Below are 21274 nucleotides of genomic sequence, written 5' to 3' on the forward strand. Positions count from 1 at the left end.
TTTAGTGTTTAACTAATTTAACAATAGTAATGATTTAATTCAAATTACAATCTAAGGAAAATAATTTTAAAAAGCCATTAAAGATTTCATTAAGTTCCATCTAAATTAATATTAGCTTTCTTAATATTTTCAGTAAATGATTTTTTTCTCTCACCACTGAAACAAACATGAAGTTTCCTTTGTGCAGTGAAGCTTTAGACAAACCTTGTTAGATTTATTGGTATTATTTCAAGCAATTAATTAATATACATTAGAGTTATTTAGAGGAAAGGCACAAAAAAAGTCAGGAAAATGGATGAAGCTGTTTTTAAAACACTGCATTCAACTTGGGTAATTGTTCTTTGAGCCTTTTATGTGAAACTTTTAGGGACACCATCTCTTTAATCACTTTTTTCACAATTTTGTGGCATTGCTCCAAAGCATCAGATGCACATGATTGTTTATAAGTAAACTGCAAGAAATAACTCCTTTAATAAAGTTCCACATTTTCCAACAGACACGCCAGCAATTTCTTATTCTAATGTGTCATACTTAAAGACAATGGTTTCAGATGTTCACCTCCATTTCAGTGGGTACTAAGCCTTTGTGTTCACAAAATAAGTGCACCATATGAGCTTTGTATCACTCTCTCAGCAGTAAAACTGTTCATTTGCAGGTAACCTTAAGTCATTTAACTAGAAGTGCTCTTAATTTGAAGAGATTAGTCAAGCAGCTCTTCACTTGTACATTTGTATTGCCATTATAATTAGAACTACTTCAAAATAACAAAAAGTTCATTTTTGACCAGAATAAACACAGGGGGAAAAAAAAAGTCAAGAGCATCTTAGGTGAAGAGAATGGATGCTTTTGAAAATATCCTTCAAAATCCCTCAGGCTCTGTGACCAGTGACCACCTTCATTCCAACAGCACTCACAGGGCTGCTGCCACACAGGACAAAATATACAACATTTCTGTATGTTTTAAGCTTTCCACCGAGAAAATGGCTGTGTACAGATAAATCCTGACTACTACCCTGCTCAGTGACAGATGTTGACCTCCCCTGGAAATACAAAGGAGGGATGCCCTGAAATGGAGTCCCCAGGACCTGGATACCTCCAGGGTACAAAGCCCTCTACCAACAAAACCCATTGTTAAAATGCAACAAAAGTGATACTAAGCTGTTGAAAATAAGCTATAAGAGCACCCTAAATGATGGAGTGCCTTGGCAAGATAGACAAGCACACAAACTTTGGAAAGTGAACGTGTTCACTTGTTCACGTGTTCAAACTTTAGAAACTGAACATGTTCACAAGTCAGTTCATTTGTTAGTGTTACTGCAAAAGTGGAAATGGAAAATGTTTATATTTGAGAAAGATGCAGCTGATTTCTACAACCAGGAGCTAATTGAACTTCCACCCACCAGAACTTCTGAAAATGTCTAATAAATATGCATTTCAGAAGATTCCATGGAAATAGGCTCAATAAGAGGTGAAGCATGAGGTGCTAAGCCACGGTTTAGGAACGTCAATAAATATTGACAAGTGAAATTATCTGCAGTAGAAGTATTCTCTAAAGAACTAATTCACTTTGAGATACTATGAAAAATAAAACCATTACAAATCTACTCTTTGTTTGTATGTATATTCATACTTCTATTTTTAATTTCAAATTTCCAGCTTTCAGAGATTTCTTGACATTTCTTATTAATCTTCAGATATTGCCAAATGGAACACAAATACTTTAAAACCAAAAGAAGTGGTAGAGAAGTGGCCATTTTTAAACTCACTTTCTACTTGTGTAGTAATTGATGTACAATGCTCAGCAGGTACTCCTGAGTTTAGTTTTACTTTGTCTGATGCTGTACAATCACTCTAACTGCAGTCAGAAGAAGACAATTTCAGATTCAAGCAAACTTTCTTTGTGCTCTTTTATCCATTCTTTGGATTTTCCAGCTAGGAAAGTTATAGCACTGACAAGCTGGAGGTCACTGCAAGATGCTGTCAATTCCAGCCTTTTAAACATCAAAGAGAAAAGTTATTTCACTGTCCAGAAGCTGGGATCTCCATTCTGTGGATGCTCTAATCTCACTCTTACACACACACAATTTTCTCCCTTGGGTTGGTCCTTTCACTGATCCCAAATTCCAGCCTCCAAAGGTAACACATTTCTGTTCTTACCTCAGACAACTGGAGAAGTACACAGTGCACTTGAAGGTTGTTTTTCATTAACTTTCCACCTTTTGCCACCTTTTACACTCGGACTAAACTGAGGTTGGGAAAACCTTGGGGCTGATACCTGTCATTTTACATTGCCCACACATATCTGTGCTAGTGCATAAGTTAGACACCACATACAGGTTAAATAACATTATAGTTTAAAGAATTCCCTTCATGTGTGGTCTTGAAAACCACAGGCCAGAAATACGAAAAATTTTAAAAGTTGCACAAATTAATTCCTCATGTCTGAAGAGAATTGAAGTTATGCAAGTCAAAAGCAAAATAACTCTTGTCCACAATTGTGTGAACTTTACTTGGGTCTTACTTAAACAAGAAATGTGGGAGGTGGCAGGCTATTTTTTTCCTTGAGATAATCTGGGTAAGCACTGTGTAGCTGTCCTCTGGAAATCAAAATCTGGATGGAAACAAAGCTTTAGATATCCAAAATTGTTTTTGAAATTTAGGCAGAAATCTCTTTTCAAGTAAGGGAAAATTGCCTTGCCTAAAATTCATGCAGCAATCACAGCTAAAAATCCCTGTATGTGCAAGCAAATAGAGGAAGCAGGAAAAGAATGGCTTGTCTAGTAGGAACCCCTGTTAACACTGAAAACCTCAAGTGTGGGTTGATGCAGCTGAAAGCATTGAGACACTCAACGCTCAGGAGTGATGCATAACCTGAGATGTGTAAAAGCAGCTGAATAACCTTAAAACAGGGAAAAAAAAAGAGAAAACAGCTGGAAGGACTAGGAAAGTCTTGGGAGAGCTGAGTAGAGTTCACTAACAGGACTGTCACATTTGAGCAACAAAAATGAAAATACAGGAACACACCAGGAGAAAGACTTAAAGTAATAAATATGTAGCATTTGACTAAGTGTCAACTAGAGGTAAATGTAGTACTTTACAAGCAGAAGGATTATGAAAACAGGCCTTCATTTACAGTGATACCAGAAGCTGCTATGGGTATAAATGATTACTACACAGCAGTGTTATATAGCTGTAAATCAGGTTTTCTTTTTCTTACAGATTGCCATGTGTCCAAGAAGGAATGGATAACTCTCACCTTTTAAACTCACTCTTCTATAACAAATTCTCTCTTTAGATCAGTGCACCTAGTTTTAAGGTGGGGGAAAAAAATCTTGTTCTTAAAACTGCCAGTGCTAAAGAATTCACTACACCACTGCCAATTGCTGCAGTTTGATTTCAGTTTCTGTTAAAAATCTGCACCTTCCTTGTCATTTGAGGTTTGCCTGCTTTCAGCTTCCAGTTATTGAACCATAATGTTTCTGTCTGTAAGGCCCAAGAGTCCTATACTATCAAGTTTCCTTTCCCCAAGAAGGCAGTTATAGACTGCAGTCATGTCATTCCCTTGCTAATCTAATTGGATTTAAAACTGTAGATCAGTCTCAAAAAACAAGCAATAAAAGGAGATTTAGTAGATAACCCAGCTGATCTCCAGGTCCCCAGCTTCCAGAGATCCACAAAGCTCTAACAAACCCAGCAATCTGACAGCTTGACTATTTTTCTGAGTACTGCCTGAACAGTACATCCACTGACAGAGCCATAAACAATCTTTCCCAACATCAGGGCACAGGAATTGAACCATTTACATACTTGGTCTTTTGCTGACCAAACATTAAAAGCAATTGTTCAAAGAATGACAGCATTTTATCATGGTGTCAGAAAAGAAAGGCAGATAGTACCCTTTCTAATCTTTTTTATTAACTCTTCAGATTTTCTGTCTTCATTGTGTTTCCTGTATATGTATGACAACAATAAAGCAAATAAAAGCAAGACAATGGCCTCTGCATGAAAAATTCTAGAGCACGTCAGCAGCTTCCTTATAGCACATGAGGTCATTTCCTTCAGAGACATTTTATCTAACCCTTGAAAAATTAGTTAAACTAATACTTTACTCTCCTGAGCCAAGTAATAATAAAAAGCCAATTTTTTGTGAAATACTTGGTCAGGGAATTGGTAATGAGCTAACCAACCTTTCCAGATCACTGGCTTAAAACCAAGCCTTGCTTGATCATGCCTTGAAGGCTCAGCTACGTGATAGAAGTGTGATGCTCTGTGAAAAATAAAAGTGGATAGAGTCAAGTTCTTGGCAAGCTATTGCCCATCTCACACTGGCACTCTTATCAGGCAGAAGTTTCATCAGAAAATACAAATATCCTCTGCAGCAGAATGACTGGCTTATCCAGGAGGAAGATCCTGCCTCTGATGAATTTCAAAGTACTTTTTGAGCCAACACCCCTCCCTCAGAAATGTAGGTTTAAGATGTAATGGCAAGGCATTTCTGTTTGTACTGCATGCCAAGCAGCACACTCTGCCCCATCTCTGTTCCACATTTGAATCTGGCTGTTACTGCTATTCACTACTGTTCCAAAAAGAGATCTTCAACCTGTCACTGTCTTCTAATAATTTTTAAACTGTTTTTACAAGCTTGCTGAAGCAAAAGGCCCCTAACAAAGCCAGCACCCTCGTGCTGCTGAAACACCATCAGCACTCTCAGCAGCAAACAGCAAGAGACAAGCACGAAGCCAACACAACATTTTAGTATTGATTTCTCTAAGAAATTTAAATCCCACAGGGCATAAACATCAATTTAATCTGTATGCAACTACAAAATGGCCTCACTCCCAGTGCTCCTTATTTCAGCCAAAACACTGCTACAACTGGAGTAAACACACACTCAGCAGTGCAGGCAAAGGCTGACAGAACAAGAATCCCCATGCTCCCAATAACTCACAGGAGTTTTGGAGAGCACAGTCACAAATGCCAGACAGTCAAGGACAACCACCAACAGGAAAATCTGTCTCACAGCCAGGCACAAAGGCATCCCTGAAGCATCCCAAGGACCAGTGACACCCTGCCTTGCTAAGAAGGAGAGGCACTGCATCCTCCAATCCAATATTTTGTTGTGGAGTAACAGCCTCAGGTCTCACCTTTGGGTTTCTGTGCCTCCACATGAGAACAGGAACAATGAAACACAACTGCTCCATGTTGTACTAAGTGATGGTTTGGAACAAGGGAAGTGGTGGAGTCGCTGTCCCTGGAAGTGTTAAAAAAACATGTAGGCATGTCATTTCATGAGATGTCTTAGTGGGCATGGTGGTGTTGGGTCAAATGTTGGATATGATGATCTTGGAGGAATTCTCCAACCTTAATGATTCCTTGATTCTATTTTCTGAGCATCCCTGACTCCATCAGACCGCCTTCCCTGCAGGAAAAAAGCCACACATTACTGCTACCTCCAGCCTGCTGAGAAGAGCATCAGAAGAAAACATCACCTGAAGAAAAAGAAAATTCATCACCTTGGGGTTTACCCTCATGTAATCTTAAACTGAGCCGAGTTCTTCAGAAATGTAAGTAAGTCCCCACTCTAATCCCTGAGAAATCAAGCCCAGCATGCTCTGACATTCCTCTTTTTCTTCTTAGCACTTCAGGACTGCTATTTTTTTCCAAGAATGCACCCCATTGAAAAAAAATCAGCTGATTCTCAGAGCAGTGCAAAGCCCCAGGCATGTCAGTGTCACCCCAGCCAGCACTTAAGCACCAATACAGTCTCTAGTATTCAAGGCACCAACATCATTTGTGAGTGATGGATTTATGTAAGAAACTATAAATTACACAATATTCACACACACAAGGTTTTATGGACAAAGCCTGCACTCATAAAATGTGGCACCTTCTACCCACCTGCCCCTGCTGAGCACAGTTAGGTGGCAGAATCAGGTTCCTGAAGGTATAAAGGTGACAGAACAGCACCTTGGGCAATTGGAGTATTATGGAGTCACTGACAGGCACAAAAACAAGCCACAAAGCTCTGTCCAAAGTTAACAGCTTCAACACAGACTCCACCCCAGATAATCAGCCTTCCTACATGGCAGGATTTATTAATTGCTGCTGCAGTCCCACAAAAGCTGACTTAACACAACTCTAGCACACACCTGATCCAACATGTGTTGACCCAGAGCTCAGATTGCCATTGTCATGAAGGTTCCTACACTCTAGAGCAAAATGTAATTTAAATATTTATTGACTACATGTGTGATCAGCACAGAGCCTTTACCTGTGTGCTGCTTTCCTTCAGCATATGTTACATACATCATGGCATATTTACTTCACCCATCAGTAAGGTGGAGAATGGATTTTGCCCCCTAAATTATTCTGTTTTGTGGGTTTTCCCCAGAACAGCCTCACTAGGTCCAAGCAAGAACCATGGCAACATTCTCCAGCCAGTGTCAGTTTTAGGAAGAAGTTTAGGATTGCTTGGTCAGGAACAGAAGCAACTCTGAAGTGATCATCAAGATTATTGAAGTATATACTGGCAGATCAGTCTGTACCACTGACAGCTTTATAGCTGCTGTGACCACCAGTGTCACTGAGCTGCAGACACTGTCATTTCTCCACAAAGTTACCATGGTTTTGACTTCAGAGAGTCCCCTAACCATGCAGCAAGAATGGCTGTCTCTAAGTCCAGCCTCTGAACTGCAGTTGAGAGCTTGGCTTTCCAAGGGGGATGGCTGCAAGCAGTAAAAGGAAGTGAAAAAATAGAAGGCATTTATGATACCATCAAAATTCAGGAAAATAAAGGCAGAACAGCAAACCCTCACCTTATCTTCATGAATCTCTGAATGGGAGGATGTAAACAACAGGGACAGACCAAACTTCACTTGTTTGTTTCTAGATTCAACACTCAGTCCACCCCTTAAGCACATAAGCAAAACAGGATACAGGGTGTTACTGAATGATTTCCTCTGAAACCTGATTGAGAAAGATTAGAGCAATTAGAACAGAGTGACACACACTTTGAAAGCCCTTAAATCACAATTAATATAAGGTTTAACCTTTCTCCTAAGGATCATCTGGTGACTGTGTGCCATTTTCAGAACAAGGCTGACACGTCCCATCCTCAGAGACAAAATTCATGAGACAGAATCCCCTGCCCTCTACTGGCACCAAAGCCACACTGAAATCTGAGCTCATGTCACAGGCAGCACAAACAGCACATGAGGAGCTGCTTTAAGGGGCATTTTAAACTATTATTTGTCATTTATATCAGATTTATAATGTGCTGGACACATCCAGCTGGAAATAAAAGCTCACATATAAAAAGCTCTTTCAGCATCATTGCATTCCTTCCCACAGCACAAGCTAGACTGAGGATTCAAAATACTGCTCCTTCCAAGATAATATATTCATTAACTGGGAGCTAATTCTAAGGGATTATCTAATGTTTGTCATGTTCACAGTGCATAACCAAGAACTCTATATGGCAGTTTTTATTTGTTTGTTTTTACAGAATTCTCTCTCACGTACGCTGTTGCTTTTCTGATTACAACCATCCAAACTGCATTTGGCCCAAGAACAGAGAGGCAGGTTCAGAGCTGCCAAAATCATTTTCCAGCACCTTGGTGCCAGAGCTAGGGAAATTCTTAGCCAGGTTTCTGACTCATATGCACCACTGTGACAGCACCACACAAACCTCAGGGCACCCCACCAAGGCATTTGTTGTGACTGACTGTGCCACAGCCATTTCTCTCATGCATTGATTTAATGGGTGTCATCATAGAACCTTCCAGAGCTTGTGAGCACTTCTTACTGTATTCTCCTATCAGTGCAAACAACAGCAATAACAAAAAAAAAAAGCCAAGATTTACCCTGCTGTGATTATATTTCTGAATGTAAATCAGCTTGATTCCTGGAAATATCAAAGTAAATCCCCCATGTAGGCAAGGCCTAAAAGGAATTGAATAAACACAAGGGTCCTGACTGCATATTTAATCCAAAAAATAAATAAGCTTTTAAATCACATTAAAAGGAAAGAAAAAAAAAGGCAGCCTGAAAACCAGCAGCTATTAAACAAGACAAAGTCTGGCAATGCTGGAGTAATTCCCACAATGCTCATCCTTACCCTGAAACACATTGAGAACACACCCTGTTTTCAGAGCTGTCACACAACAAATGCAGATGTGAGCCTGCCATCACTACACAAACAACAAAGTATGACATTTAAATAATACCACTGAGGAGAAGTGGGAGATGCACACAGCCTACACTATGTACAGCAGTTCTTTTTTAAAGCAACTCATCTGTTAAGTTACCAAATAGCTAAAAGGCCCTAGGGATGCAACAAAAAAGTATCTAACATTCCAAAGAATCCATAGGAATATAATCCAATCACACCTGTCTCTTTTTCACTGTAGGCATCTACAGCATTTTAAAAAATACTAATGACATATTCTCAAAGCTTATTAAGCCACATCCTAAAACTATTTGGATTTTTGGCTGTCCTACTCAGCCTAAATGTATTTGCAGATAATTTATCCCCATTTATTCCTGTGTCAGGGTTGTCTGATATCCCAAATAGTTCTTCTCACACTCTGGTGTTTGTCTAACCCCTGACATTTACAGACTGCAAAAGTATCCTCAGCCATGAGCTTTCTGGGCTATATAAACCAAGATTTTGGTGCAGCAGAATCTAAGAATGAAGGATAAACAGGCACTTTAAACACAGGCTATTTGAAACTCTGCCTGTCTCCATAAATAATCCCCACAAATAAATACAGTTTCAACTATATAAGAAAATATAGAACACAAAAACCTTTACAACGTAAATTTATGAGGTGGTGTTGTCAAGCCTTGTGATTTGTTCCAGGATCTCTGCATTTTTTCAACTTTCAGCTCCTGAAGTTCTCTTTTAAAAATAAACAGTAAAAATATTCTGTCCTTCATGATTATTGATAAAAGCCTGGGGGTAGGAATGACTTGTGAAGAAGGAGATCAGGATGTAAATAAAAATACTATGATTTTTTTGAAATAAAATATTTATTAAAAATCCTCTAGATGAGTTAATTCAGCGTGTTAAAGATACCACTTGTTGACACACTGTCAGAAAACATCAATAAAAATCTTACAGGTTTGCCTCTATTATTTTTGTATAATTGTACACCTAGTAATGATCTGAACCCACTTTCTAGGTAAAATACTGGCTGACTTTGCTGTTCCAATGTGCTAAAAACCATTCATACCCTAAATTCTAGGAAGCTGGAGCTCTGGCTTTCTAAATCACAAGACAGGGAAAGGGCTTCTGCCTTATTAACAGAAAACTGAGGTAAAAAGGTGTGTGACCAGCTAATGGCAGATCCAAGAACTGAACATAGATTTCAGATTTTCTGAGTTACAGTCTTGTGCTTCAGGCAGAAGGCTGGTGGTCTTTTCACTTAACAAGCTATCAAAGGCCAAACTCTTATTTAAAAATAGACACTGCAGCTCAGAAACAATGAAACAGCAAGAATACTTGAAAAAGAAATCTTTGTAAAGCTAAACCTCCTTGGTCCTTCTAATGTTGCCATCTACAAAAACTTGCACCCAACACACCATCAATATTTTTTCCAAGAGACCAAACTCAGAGTTCATCCCAGTTTCTGTATCCATCAGGCAGGACAGGGATGACAGCAGTGACATTACTGCCTTTGGCCCCCAGTGCCATTAGTTAGTTCTCATCATACTTACAGACTTTGTATCCCAGCTTTTCAGCATGAATCCTCTTGGCCATGAACTGCCCTTCAATCAGTGCTCGTATTTCTACCTCCTTTGGAAACCTTGGAACCTGTACCAAAGGGGGAATGAATTAACAACTCCTTACCCAGCACACACTGCCAAGCTGCAGAGTGGTTAAAAACAGGTTTATGGCTGATTCTCTTTGCCTTCACCCTCAAGTCTGCTCTCATCTAGGCCCAGTTCTTCACTCATACACACAAGATGGACCTAAAGCCTCATGACAGAGAACACAACCCATATCCTCAATGCTGTTGGCAAATACATCAAACTTGAAGTTGATGCACAATGGGAAGAAGTTTAGGGCAAGTTGTAAACTCTTCCCCAGGCATTTCCCAGCACCAAGAGCTGCTTAGGAATCAATATCTCAGAAATATAAAATTAAAGCAATTATAGAAGATAAAATTATATAAAATTCAGATGAATTAAGCAATGTCATAGAAGTCTAAATCTATTTCTGTCTGCACAAAAGTGAAACCACGTAGTCTTTTCATTAATTTATTTTGTTTCCATCCATAATATTTGTGGTCCTTTCATCAAGGAGGCAACAGAAGCAGGAGAATATTGAACTGCAAACAAACAGAGGGAATCCTTCACATGAAGTTGAGTTTCTCCACGCACTGCAGTAAGTGCCTACATTTGTGTAACAGCTAGAAGTGATTAAGCATTCATTTAACAGCCAACACTTAAGAGAGCAGAGCTGCACTGCAAACACCAGATAGCATCAATCTCCGTTCACCTACGTGAGGTCTGATCGACTGGGAGCCATGATTGATCAAAGACAGCTCCTGAGTTTCAGTACCACCCAGAAAGCCAGGCATTTAAACAACAGCCATTCCTCAAAAAAAAACCCAACAACAATATACAAAGAACTTCCCATGACTTAATTTCTATTTTATTCCACTTGGACTTCAGCCTGAGCTTACTTAAATACCATTCTGTGACTTGCAGGTTACTCCAAGTCATGCAGGACAGCAAAATGAGGTCTTTAAGTTCACACATATATAGACAAAATATTACAGCCCACAGTTTCAACACACCCTTATCTATGTGTTTAAAATTTAAAAAACAAGGACTAAGTCATGCACATGTACTAAGTTCTCAGTAAGCTTAAAGTTAATCCTGTCTCAAAGACAGCGTTGGTTTCAGTAAATCCACATTTTCCAGTAAAGAAAGTATATCATGAAAAAAATACCATATAAGTTCTAGTTCAGACATTGCTCTGTAGATGCTCTCAAGCTACAGACCAAATACTTCCTTATGAAAATCATTCCAGGGACTTGCATCAATAAATGAAACTGGACAGCAAATATTTCAGACAGAAAGAAAAAATATATAATGGCAAAGAATTGAAGCCTTGACAGCACTCCTTCAAAGTTTGAGACATTAACCAGATTATTACTACCTTTTGGTTGTCTCTGTTGAATCTGTGAACCCCAACTGCTTCAGGAGTAATTTCCATCACATCAAAGTAGAAACCTGCATCAAGAAACATTAAAGATGTCATGTTTGCTCCCAGGCCCAAAGCTGGAATCTTATTTCTGCACACAGCTAAAATGATAATAGATGTTTTATCATGTATTTGGACATATGAGTCACCACACAGCCTGTTTCTTTACTAATTTCAGTCCACACATCAGCTTCTTAATGTTCTGAGCCATGTGGTGGGATTCTTGGGGCTCTCCTGTGCAGAGCCAGGATTTGGACTTTAACAATCCCTGCCAACTCAGGATAACCTATAATTCTATATTTCTCCCAGTTTCCCAAATGTGGATATTAAACATGCCAAAAATTTAACAAACACCAAGGCTACGAGAGAGGATACTTGCAAATGTGTCTGCTGTGGTGGATGCAACACAGCTAACACATAACTCATAGTAGAAATATTCTGAGTAGGTCATATGCAAGGGTGAAAGGAGAAAAAAAAAACCACACACACAGAAAAAATGGGAAGTTGGTAAGAAGAGTACAGGAATATTGGAACATTTCATACCCTGGATTAGATTTCATGAGCTTATTAGAGAACATCAGATATTTTAAGTCACGAAGCAGAGCTGGTCTCTGAATAGTTTTGATGAGATCTGAAGAAATGCTGTAATGCTTTGTAGGCAGCTAGACAAAGATTTCTGTGGGTTGGTCAGAAAAGATTTCAAGAAAGAAGACCAGGAAAAAAATGAGGACAGAAAAACTGAACAAAATAGCTAAGAAACTAAGGAGAGTTTCTGAGGCTCTAACCTTGGAACAAAACTCTGCTGCCCTAGCAGACCTGTGATTAGTGGCAAAATAAAACCCAAAATAATACTGTGCTTTAGCACACATAACCTTTCTGGTTAAACATTCTGCAAAGTTGCCAGTAAGCAGCTCTGTGTGCCACAGATCTGCAGGGGAAGCACATCCCAACATTCCAATCCTGACCTCCAAACCTCTCCAGAGGCCCCTCCCCACACCACAGGGAACAAGGAATAAAAGGGGGGTATTTAACCAGCTATGCCTTTGCTTTGCTCCCCCCCAGGCACTTAAATTATGGAGATTACTGCATTTGTTACAGATACACCCAGAGGTTATTCTAGTACATAGATTTTTGAGGATGACTTTCATGAAACACCCATTTTATAGAAGAGTGAGATATTCAAGTGAATATACTAGAACACAAGCTTTAAAACTTTAAGGCACTGTCCTGGTTCAGTAACAATATTTTCATCAACTTCCAATTTTTTTAATATTGTCTAAACAGGCTGACTTTGGGGTTTTAGAATAATTTCTTCCCATTTTCTAAAACACTAGAATTGATTTGTCTTCTAGTGAAAAGAGATTCCTGGTCATTTTAATACCCCACAGAGACTGGATTTGACAGACAACATAACAGAGCTTCTAAAAATGAAAAATCTAATCTCAAAGTGTCAAGAGGCTCTACCTTAAATTCACTTGGCTGAGGAGTGAACCCTTCCATAGCTTAAATATCTACATTTAAAAACTTTGCTGCCTATAATTTTTCCATTAATTTTACCTATATCAATTCACACCTGAGATGATGGTGATGATTTCATACCCTGCTCTGCAATGGGTCCATTTTAATCTTGATTAGACATGTGCTCACTTTTCAATAGCTTATTTCAGAGCTATATATTAGACTTGTAAAATGTTAAACTCTGGGAGAGAAAATAATGAAAAACTTCAAATCCATGAGATTAACAGTATTTTTAAAATATTTCTATCATCAGAATTTTGTTACATTTCACTTACTAACCATAACATGGGGAAAAAAACAGGGATTAAATGATTCTGTGACACACTAGGGAAAATGCAGGAAATCCAGGCATCCCTTGACATCATTGCTTTGTACACATGCATGAACAAGATTCTAGAGTAATGACTAAGAAAGAAATAATATGGAAGTACTTAATTCACTTGATTTCAGTCTTCAGAAAAAGAAATAAACTTTAATGAAAACCTCCTTCAGAAATTACTAGTTTTAAACATTCGACAGCTAAGATGTTACTAACACCCTTCCAACAACCACAGGAGATCCATAAATATAATTTTCTTAGTCAGTGAACATTGAAGGAAAACACTGTGATGACGCTTAGGTTGTCAACAGAGCATTTCCAAGTACACATTAGGAATTTCTCTTGCTCTAGTTAACTTGATTCCTGACCTTTATGATGACCCAAGTAAAAAGGAGGTACAACACCTACTGCAGTATGAGTCTAAGCAAACCCTCCAAGACCCAGCCCTGCTAAGGTTCATACCCAAGTTTCCACTGTTTCCAGCATCAGTTGATGATAAGGCTTTGGAGAATTCATCCCAGGAGCCTGAAGCACACTCATCTCTGATCCTCTCTCTCATCAGAGAGCCATTCTTAAAACTGAAACACACAAACACACCACATGTATTTTCCAAAACATTTAGCTCTAGATTTTAAAAGCATTTTGTTTACTTGACATTGTTGTTTAGTTTATCAGCTGAACTAAAGCTGGGCAAGTTAGAATATATAAACACTTCATTATGAAAGGAGATAGAGAAGGAAGAGCAAGACAAGAGAAAGCTTTTCCAGGGGGTTCTGGGGAGCACAGTGCAGAGATGGGGATATGCATTTCTCCAGTGAGTCAGGTTAGATCCATGGCAGGCCATGCCAAACCCAGCTCTGCACAGCTGAGACCCCTCCTCAGAGAGGTGTCCTGCCACCACTCAGAGATGGCTCTGCAAGGAGCAGCAGGAGCATCCCCACATTGCATTTATGATTTCAGGAACATGGTACCTGTATGGAACCAGCTTGGGTCCAACAAGAATTATGATGAGGTCTAGCTCTGTGCCAGGATCTGGCAAAGGAAAGCACCACAGCCAGTTAGCAAAACATGCAGTAAAATGTGCATCTCTTCATTTTTTATGGTCTTTGCACAGTTCATGCTGTCACCTTCTTTGTGAATATCACACTCCTGCAAAATACTGCAGCACTGGACTTGAACCCAGGGGGAAGCAGTTTGAACACTCTCCAGCACAGTTATCAGAGCAGCTCAGCAGAAGAGGCACAGAAATATCAAAAATGAGGGCAAGGAAATCCTTGAACTTGCTCAGTAGCACCAGCTGAAGCTATTTGAGTTTTCTATACAAATATTCTGTCTGGTAGCTCAGGCATTCATTTTCTACTGAGGGTCCCCTATTAACGCTAATATTCTAGAAATAGAGAGGCCTTGGTGCCAAAGGGGCAGGGTCAGCTCAAAAATTACTACACAGAAGGAGCAGGAAGGATTAACTCAGCACTGACAAGGCCACCACCAAACTGCATGTTAAGCTGCAGAGAAAGAACAGCAGTGTAACATTTATTCAGAAAAATGCCTCAGTATCTGCTTTCCTATTATGAACAGGTTGTTTATATAGCTCTTCTACAAAGCAAAAGTAAAGAAAACATTGGGTGGAAGAAAAACTCAAATGTAAATTAAAAAACAAAGCAAACAAACAAAAAAATCCCACACAAAACCAAACATAACAAACAAAACCTGCTGGGAAATCACAAATCAGTAACTTGCAATTGACTCTTGGTTTTGAACTCAACTTCATGAGCACTGTTCCCACTGTCATCTACTACTGTGCAGGTGGGATTCAACACTACAGCTCCAGGGCAGACTTGAGCTTTGCTGAAGTTCTGAGTTTCAAGCATCTACAATCCAGGGCATTTAGACACAAAATTTATCTGTATATTACTTGCAAATACTTGACCTGGATTGGAAATTTTAATCCAGAATACAGTGGTTCAGTGAGGGCAAACACAGCTCCCGTCCAACCTCCTTGGCTGACAAAGGGCCGAACAACTCCCAAATCACAGCACCAAAAGCTACCATGAGGATGATTTTCTCTGCTGGGTTTCTGAGATCTCAATATTTTCCTGAAGCACAGCCCTAATGCATCCCTGAACAGCACTGATTATGATTATGCTCCTCTCTGGAAAGGGAATCTTCACTTACTCCATATTATGACCCCTCTGGACCACTAGAGGAGCACAGAAGTTCCACAGCCTGGTCAGGCTCTACACATTTCACGTTCCATCTCAGCAGATTTGTTATTCCTGCACATTAAATGCATTACCTGAGATACACAGAGACCTGGCTCTATCATACACCGAAATAATTTCAGCTTTTTATTGCCATGAGGATTTATCCTCCACAACTCTGCACTTTCAATTCCTCAGATTAAACAATAGGAATGCTGTAAGGTTGATGGAAATGTTTCAGCAGTAGATTGCCATATACCGTAGAGAATGCTGAATGTTCTATTCATTATCATCTCACAAAAGAAATAAAAAGCACTAACACAGAGAAAGAAATATATGTTATCGATCCCAGATGTAAAAAAATAAATTATATTACCATAAAAGGGCCATATATGTTTGAGAATCAACAGGATTGCAGAGAATATGACCTTCTAAGGCAGGAGTTGGCTCTTGGATCCACAGGAACAATGTGTCACTTGTGCCAAGGCTAATCTGCAGGGGAAAAAAAATAATTGAAGCCTTATCACAATGTGCATGGAAAGCAATACAGAAATTAAATTAAAACCATTTGTTATTGCCACTAATTGTTTTTAAATTACACATTAAGTCAATTGGATTCGTGCTGAAGCTAGCTCTGATTTAGGCTGTCATGCCAGTGAAACACATACTGGATGGAGACTTAGGTTTTAATGTCTGCAGTGTTAGTTAAAAATAGTCACAAGAGTTTACTTAAAATCTTTCAGGCAGCTTACAGATTGATGGAAATAGAACAAGCACGAATCCAATAAGCAGCAAATCCACACTAGCAGGTACATTTAACTGGCAACCTGCAGCTATTTACATTTCAGGTATTTCAAGCATCCAAGGACAGTTTTCAGGAGAGTGTTTTGACTTACTGCAATGTCTCCTTCTTGAAGTCTCATCCCTGCCAGTGATGCTGAAAGCAAAAAGAATCCCAGGTACAAAGGTAGTTCTTTGACTTAATTGCAGCCTGTTACCTGAGACATCATAGCACATTACAAACACCATCTCAAAGTACAATATAAATGGTAAGTATGCTCCCAGTGGCCTTGGGTTACCCACCATAAAATATGGGCAAAACTTTTGGGTGAGGGTATGATTTTTATTAAAATAAAATCAAAATGCTCAAGACAAAACTACAGAACAGCATGATTTTTCTGATGGTTTATGTATTCAGGTTTTATATGCAGTGGACCCTTGATTAACAACACACTTTAGAGGAGGAACATTCCCACTTTCCTCAGATTAATCACATATTTATTGGACAAAGTTGAACTTAGGTGTCTAGAAGAAAAAAAATGGACTTTTGGGAAATGCAGAGTTTACCCAACTTGCAGAATAAGAATGTAAAATCTATCATAATGAACTTCTATCATGATTCAAACCTGCATAAGCTACTGTAATATGGAAAGTATTTTATTTTCACAGTCTGGAGAAACAAACATATGCTTTACACTGAAACAGTCTCCAGGATTCAAAAAACAGACCCTGAATTAACACCTTCCCTTGTACTGAGATCTATCAGTCTGACAAAAGGGCAGCTCTTAAAGAAAGCCAACAAAGTCCATCTCCACCTTTTCACTTGGAAAGATACAAGAGCATTTTTAAAGTTCATATTTTCTAAGCTAAAATGTTAGCAGTTCATAGTAGGGATGGTTTCTCATAACAAAAACTGAAGTTATCAAGAGGCAAATGAATTCACCTCTGATTACTTGGCAAAAGAGAATTAATTTAATGTCATACACAGCCTATCCGAGATATCTCTATCTCAAAAGAATCAGTGATGGAAGGGTGTTGGAAAGAGGAATTAATGCTGATAAAAACAATATTCCTTCATTTTATAGGCAGCATCTGAGAACCAGAAAGATAGATTTAGAATTTCAGTACATACATAATCATATCCACTGAATCTTGCACAGTTAATCATCTCACCTGGATTGTCTCCTGTAAATGCTACTATTTTACAGTCTGGGCTAAACCCATAACGTTGACTATAATATGGAGAAATGGGCCCCTAAGGAAAGAAAGAGAGGAAAAAAAAGCTCAAAAAAATGGAATGCAATCTTACAATATATGACAATGGATTGTAACATGGAACCGAAAAACCCTAGAGCAGCTACAAGAACAATTTCTGAACATTTAAGGTATAAATGAATATTTTAAAAATTTTTAATACACTTTTTTCATTGTAGTTGTTCAGAACCTCACAGGAATACCCTCAGATTAGATTTGAAAGTAGGCTAGTAAACAACAGCATTTTAGCTTTGGGTCTTTCTTCAGTTATTCACATCAAGTACCATAAACACATCTATCTGTTTTGCACATATACATGAATATTAATAGCTAGAAATTAGAAATTCAATGCAAACATAAGAGGAAACACAACATTAATATACATCACAGCATCAAATGCTGGAATATGACCCCTATTATTTTAGAGGTCAAGAACTGTATTCTTTTAAGCCACATTTGATAGCCATTGAGAAAAAACAGAAGAAAACTATCCATAAAAAACACAAGGACATCTATAAGGATTTTTTTAATATGTTCCTCTCCATTACAGATCAGCAGTGAGTTCAGAGGGCTCAGGTGATGGGTATCTCCACTGCCTCACATGTGCACAGCTAAAGAATAGCTGCTTTTGTGCTGGGTAGTAAGACTAAACTCATTTACTCCGGAGATGTGAGGCTTGATTGGATTTCACCATTATGCTAGATGAACTCAGGAGCGTTAAATATCCCAAATTATTCACAAAGATTACCTCATTAACTCTACAAACAGCTTAAAACAAGATCTCTGTTGAGAAATGCAAATGTTGGGTTCTGTTTCTGCAGCAATAAACTCCCATGCACAGCTCTGCAGTGACCAGGTCCTCTGGGGTGTGGGAGGGGACCCCAAAAATTCTTATAATTGGAGCATCCACCAAAAAGTCTCTCACACAGCCCAGGGCATGCAAGAACCCAAGGAGACCAAAGCTATGATGGGTGCCAGTTCCCAAAGACTTGCTTAACACCTTCACAACACAGCTGGAAATATTAAAGCAGCAGCATTGCACACAGAAATGCACTCCAAGCGCCATTAGCAGAACTCCCAGCAAAGCTCCTCTTGCTGCTTACAACTCTTCTGGCCAGGGACATACCAGGACTGAGTGGGATGGGACAGGGCATCCTAGTCTCTCCTCTAATCCAGGGGCACAAGCATCAAGGCAGGGCTTTGACCATGCCTTTTCCCAAATCTGCAGCAAGTTCATACCAGAACCTACAAGAACAGATCAAAAGAGGAAGCACACAGGATTAAGCAAGAGACCAGAAAATTCCAACAGAAAACTTACAGATGTATGTTTCCCATTTAAAGAGAATAGTTTCAGCTCTTCTAAGAATTAAAGGTACTAAGAATTTAACCTCTGGAGAGCTTTCACCTGCAAAAGTAGCAGAAAATGCTTCTCTGATGTACAAGGCACTAGGCAATTCACAGATTATGAGTAAAGACAATCAATGCCTCCCCATCAACTCCCCCCTAAATCTTCCACCTTAGACAAAGACTTCATAGAAGTAAAAGTGATGGAGCAATGTCCCTTGAAGATGCATTGTGCTCAGCAGAGACCTAAAAGTGAAGAAATTCTCCCCTCAGTGGGATGGTTTTACATTACTCCTGCCTTTTAGCAGAGTATCCTATTAGCATCTAAACCCACACTGACTAATCTTCCTCCATGTCAACATTTCCCTTTTCAATTTCTCAAATAAAGCCCCTAATTTTGAGGAAAATTTGGTACCCAGTTTTGAATAGCAAAGCCATGATTTTCAAGCACGCTGAGCAGCCCAACTGAAATCTGCAACACCTGCAAGTACCTCTTAAGGCCAGATTCTGTGAAATTATTCACAGGATGCAAAAAAACCCTAAATAACTGATTTGGTCACCTGTTTTCTCACCAGAACTATCATTAGATCTGGGAAAGGCCTTTTCAGTTTTGGTTTGGTTTCTCATTGCTCTTTTCTCACTGTTTTATTGCTGGTTTAAAAGCTAATTGAAGTTGGTTAGTGGCCAAATCTATATAACATACTGAGCACTCCAGACCACTGGCTTATGATTCCAAGATGCCTTTAATTGCACATTTGATTAGACTTGAAAATCTCTATTTCTGGTTAGTGCTGCTCAGGGATAGAGTAGTCTTATTCTAGATTAATACCAATTTCATTCCAAGGACTGCTTAGCCCTCAATTTATTTATCTCAGAAACACAGCCACATCCTCAGTTGAGCACAGTGGAAAACCTGATATTTCCTTCTGCTCAATACATTTTTAAGCTTTTCAAATCATAAAGATGGTGAAGTTGATGCCACATGCAGTGCCTGTGGAACAAGACTTGGCTTGCAGTGCTGGGATGCAGAGGAAGAAAAGGATTGAAGCCCCACCTCAGGCAGCACATCACAAAGCTCCAGCAGTGCTTCTGCTCTAAGAGCCTTCAACACACTCCACACACACTCTGCAAGCACAAGTGAGCCCACCCTATCAACTCCAAGCAGACTTTTTCATACAGGCTTAAAAATTGATTTAATAGCATTTATAAACAAACTTTATATTTATCAATACAATCCTAAGCACCCCCAGTGTTGTCTGGACCTAGTGCTCCACATGGTGTTTTAAACAGAAAGTGCTGCACACTTGAGCTGAAACATTGGAATAACCCAAGCCAAACAGCAGGATATTTGGATTACACTTCATAACATAAAAATAGAATTAATTTTATCCAAATCAATCAATCCCATTTCAGGCAAATTAAACAGATTTAAAAGATTTGGTCTACGTTGAAGCAGCAGAAATTTGACTGAGCACAAAGTGCAACAACCCTCCCACAGGCAAAGGATCCCTTTTCCACCATCAAAATCACTACTACACACCCAGAAAAGGAATGATGGCAAGATTTAATCCAGCATCTCTCATGTCTCTATAAGAGATCACTCTTAATTCCAGCCATTCCCTCCTTCCCAGGGTAAACTGGGTCCTGACAAGGTAAACTCAGCCCAGGGTCACCACCTGCACTTTTCAGAGGCAGCCACGTGTTTCATGCTCTCAGGCATAACAGGACTTTCTACAAGGAAATACACAAATTTATAAATTTTCCTGGAAGAGTCCATGATTTAAAAGGCCAAAAACCTCTTCACTAAAGGAGTGAGGAACAGCATCATTAAATAAATAGAATTCCTCTACAGAAAGATTAGCTGTTGTTTTCTGCGGGTTTTTGTTTAGTTTTTATCATCCTTCTTAGTCCACACTCCACAAGCCTAGAGAAATATTTCACCAGAATCCTCCAATACAATTTTACAAGACGTTAGGGCAGCCTTCAATTTTTCCTACATAAAACAGAAAAGCCTCTAATCTTTATAACTGAATGTTTACATTACAGAAACAAAAATTTAGTTTATTAACTGGTAGATGCAGTGGCACAAAGACTTTCATATGCCCTGAGAAAAGACAGGTGAGGCAATTTGCCCCAGCCTCAAACCAATTTAAAAAATGTGAAAAAACTGTTTTAGAAGAACTGTTAGTGAAAAAACTGTTTTAGAAGAACTGTTAATCTGTTGGACTGGATTCATCCTGTCCAGCTGTGGGCGTTGGAGTCTCAGTAGAAAATAAAAAGCAGAACTGAATTCTCCTCTGATTATACAAGGAGTTATTCACTCTGAGTTCCTAACTCCAGCACCTCTGCTCATGATCCACATGACAAAGTTCAACATACAAAAATCAGTAATAATCTGAGGAGTAAGGGGAGAAAACAAGCAAAAATCAAAGGCAGCCCTTTGACTCATCACCCCATCAGCAGTGAAGGTCAACAGCCAAGGCCATGGCACAGTAAGAACTGAGGAAAGGGTCAAAACATGGAATAATAAATTTCCATATTTCACTGACTTTTAGCACAGAATGACCAGGAGAACAAGCAGGACTTGCTAATATTTACTACAAATACAGAAGTGCTTGAACACTTGGGGGGAAAGGGGAGAGCACA

The 21274-nt window shown here is 39.0% G+C and overlaps 1 protein-coding gene across 1 annotated transcript in view; it reads right to left on the reverse strand.

Annotated features, from left to right (window-relative positions):
• The window catches only part of XYLB (xylulokinase), an 82808-nt gene that overhangs the window by 46570 nt on the left and 14964 nt on the right, over positions 1-21274 (reverse strand). Inside the window, exons 9-15 of the mRNA XM_071428535.1 lie at positions 18411-18529; positions 17204-17285; positions 16147-16187; positions 15627-15742; positions 13512-13627; positions 11168-11241; positions 9718-9814 (exon numbers count right to left, since the gene is read on the reverse strand). Of these exons, the coding sequence (XP_071284636.1) occupies positions 9718-9814; positions 11168-11241; positions 13512-13627; positions 15627-15742; positions 16147-16187; positions 17204-17285; positions 18411-18529 (645 nt within the window). The remainder of the gene's footprint in view (positions 1-9717; positions 9815-11167; positions 11242-13511; positions 13628-15626; positions 15743-16146; positions 16188-17203; positions 17286-18410; positions 18530-21274) is intronic.

This window comes from Agelaius tricolor, unplaced genomic scaffold (genome assembly GCF_023055355.1).
Source record: "Agelaius tricolor isolate 1412-34295 unplaced genomic scaffold, bAgeTri1.0.p SCAF_6, whole genome shotgun sequence".
Classification (NCBI taxonomy): Eukaryota; Metazoa; Chordata; class Aves; order Passeriformes; family Icteridae; genus Agelaius; species Agelaius tricolor.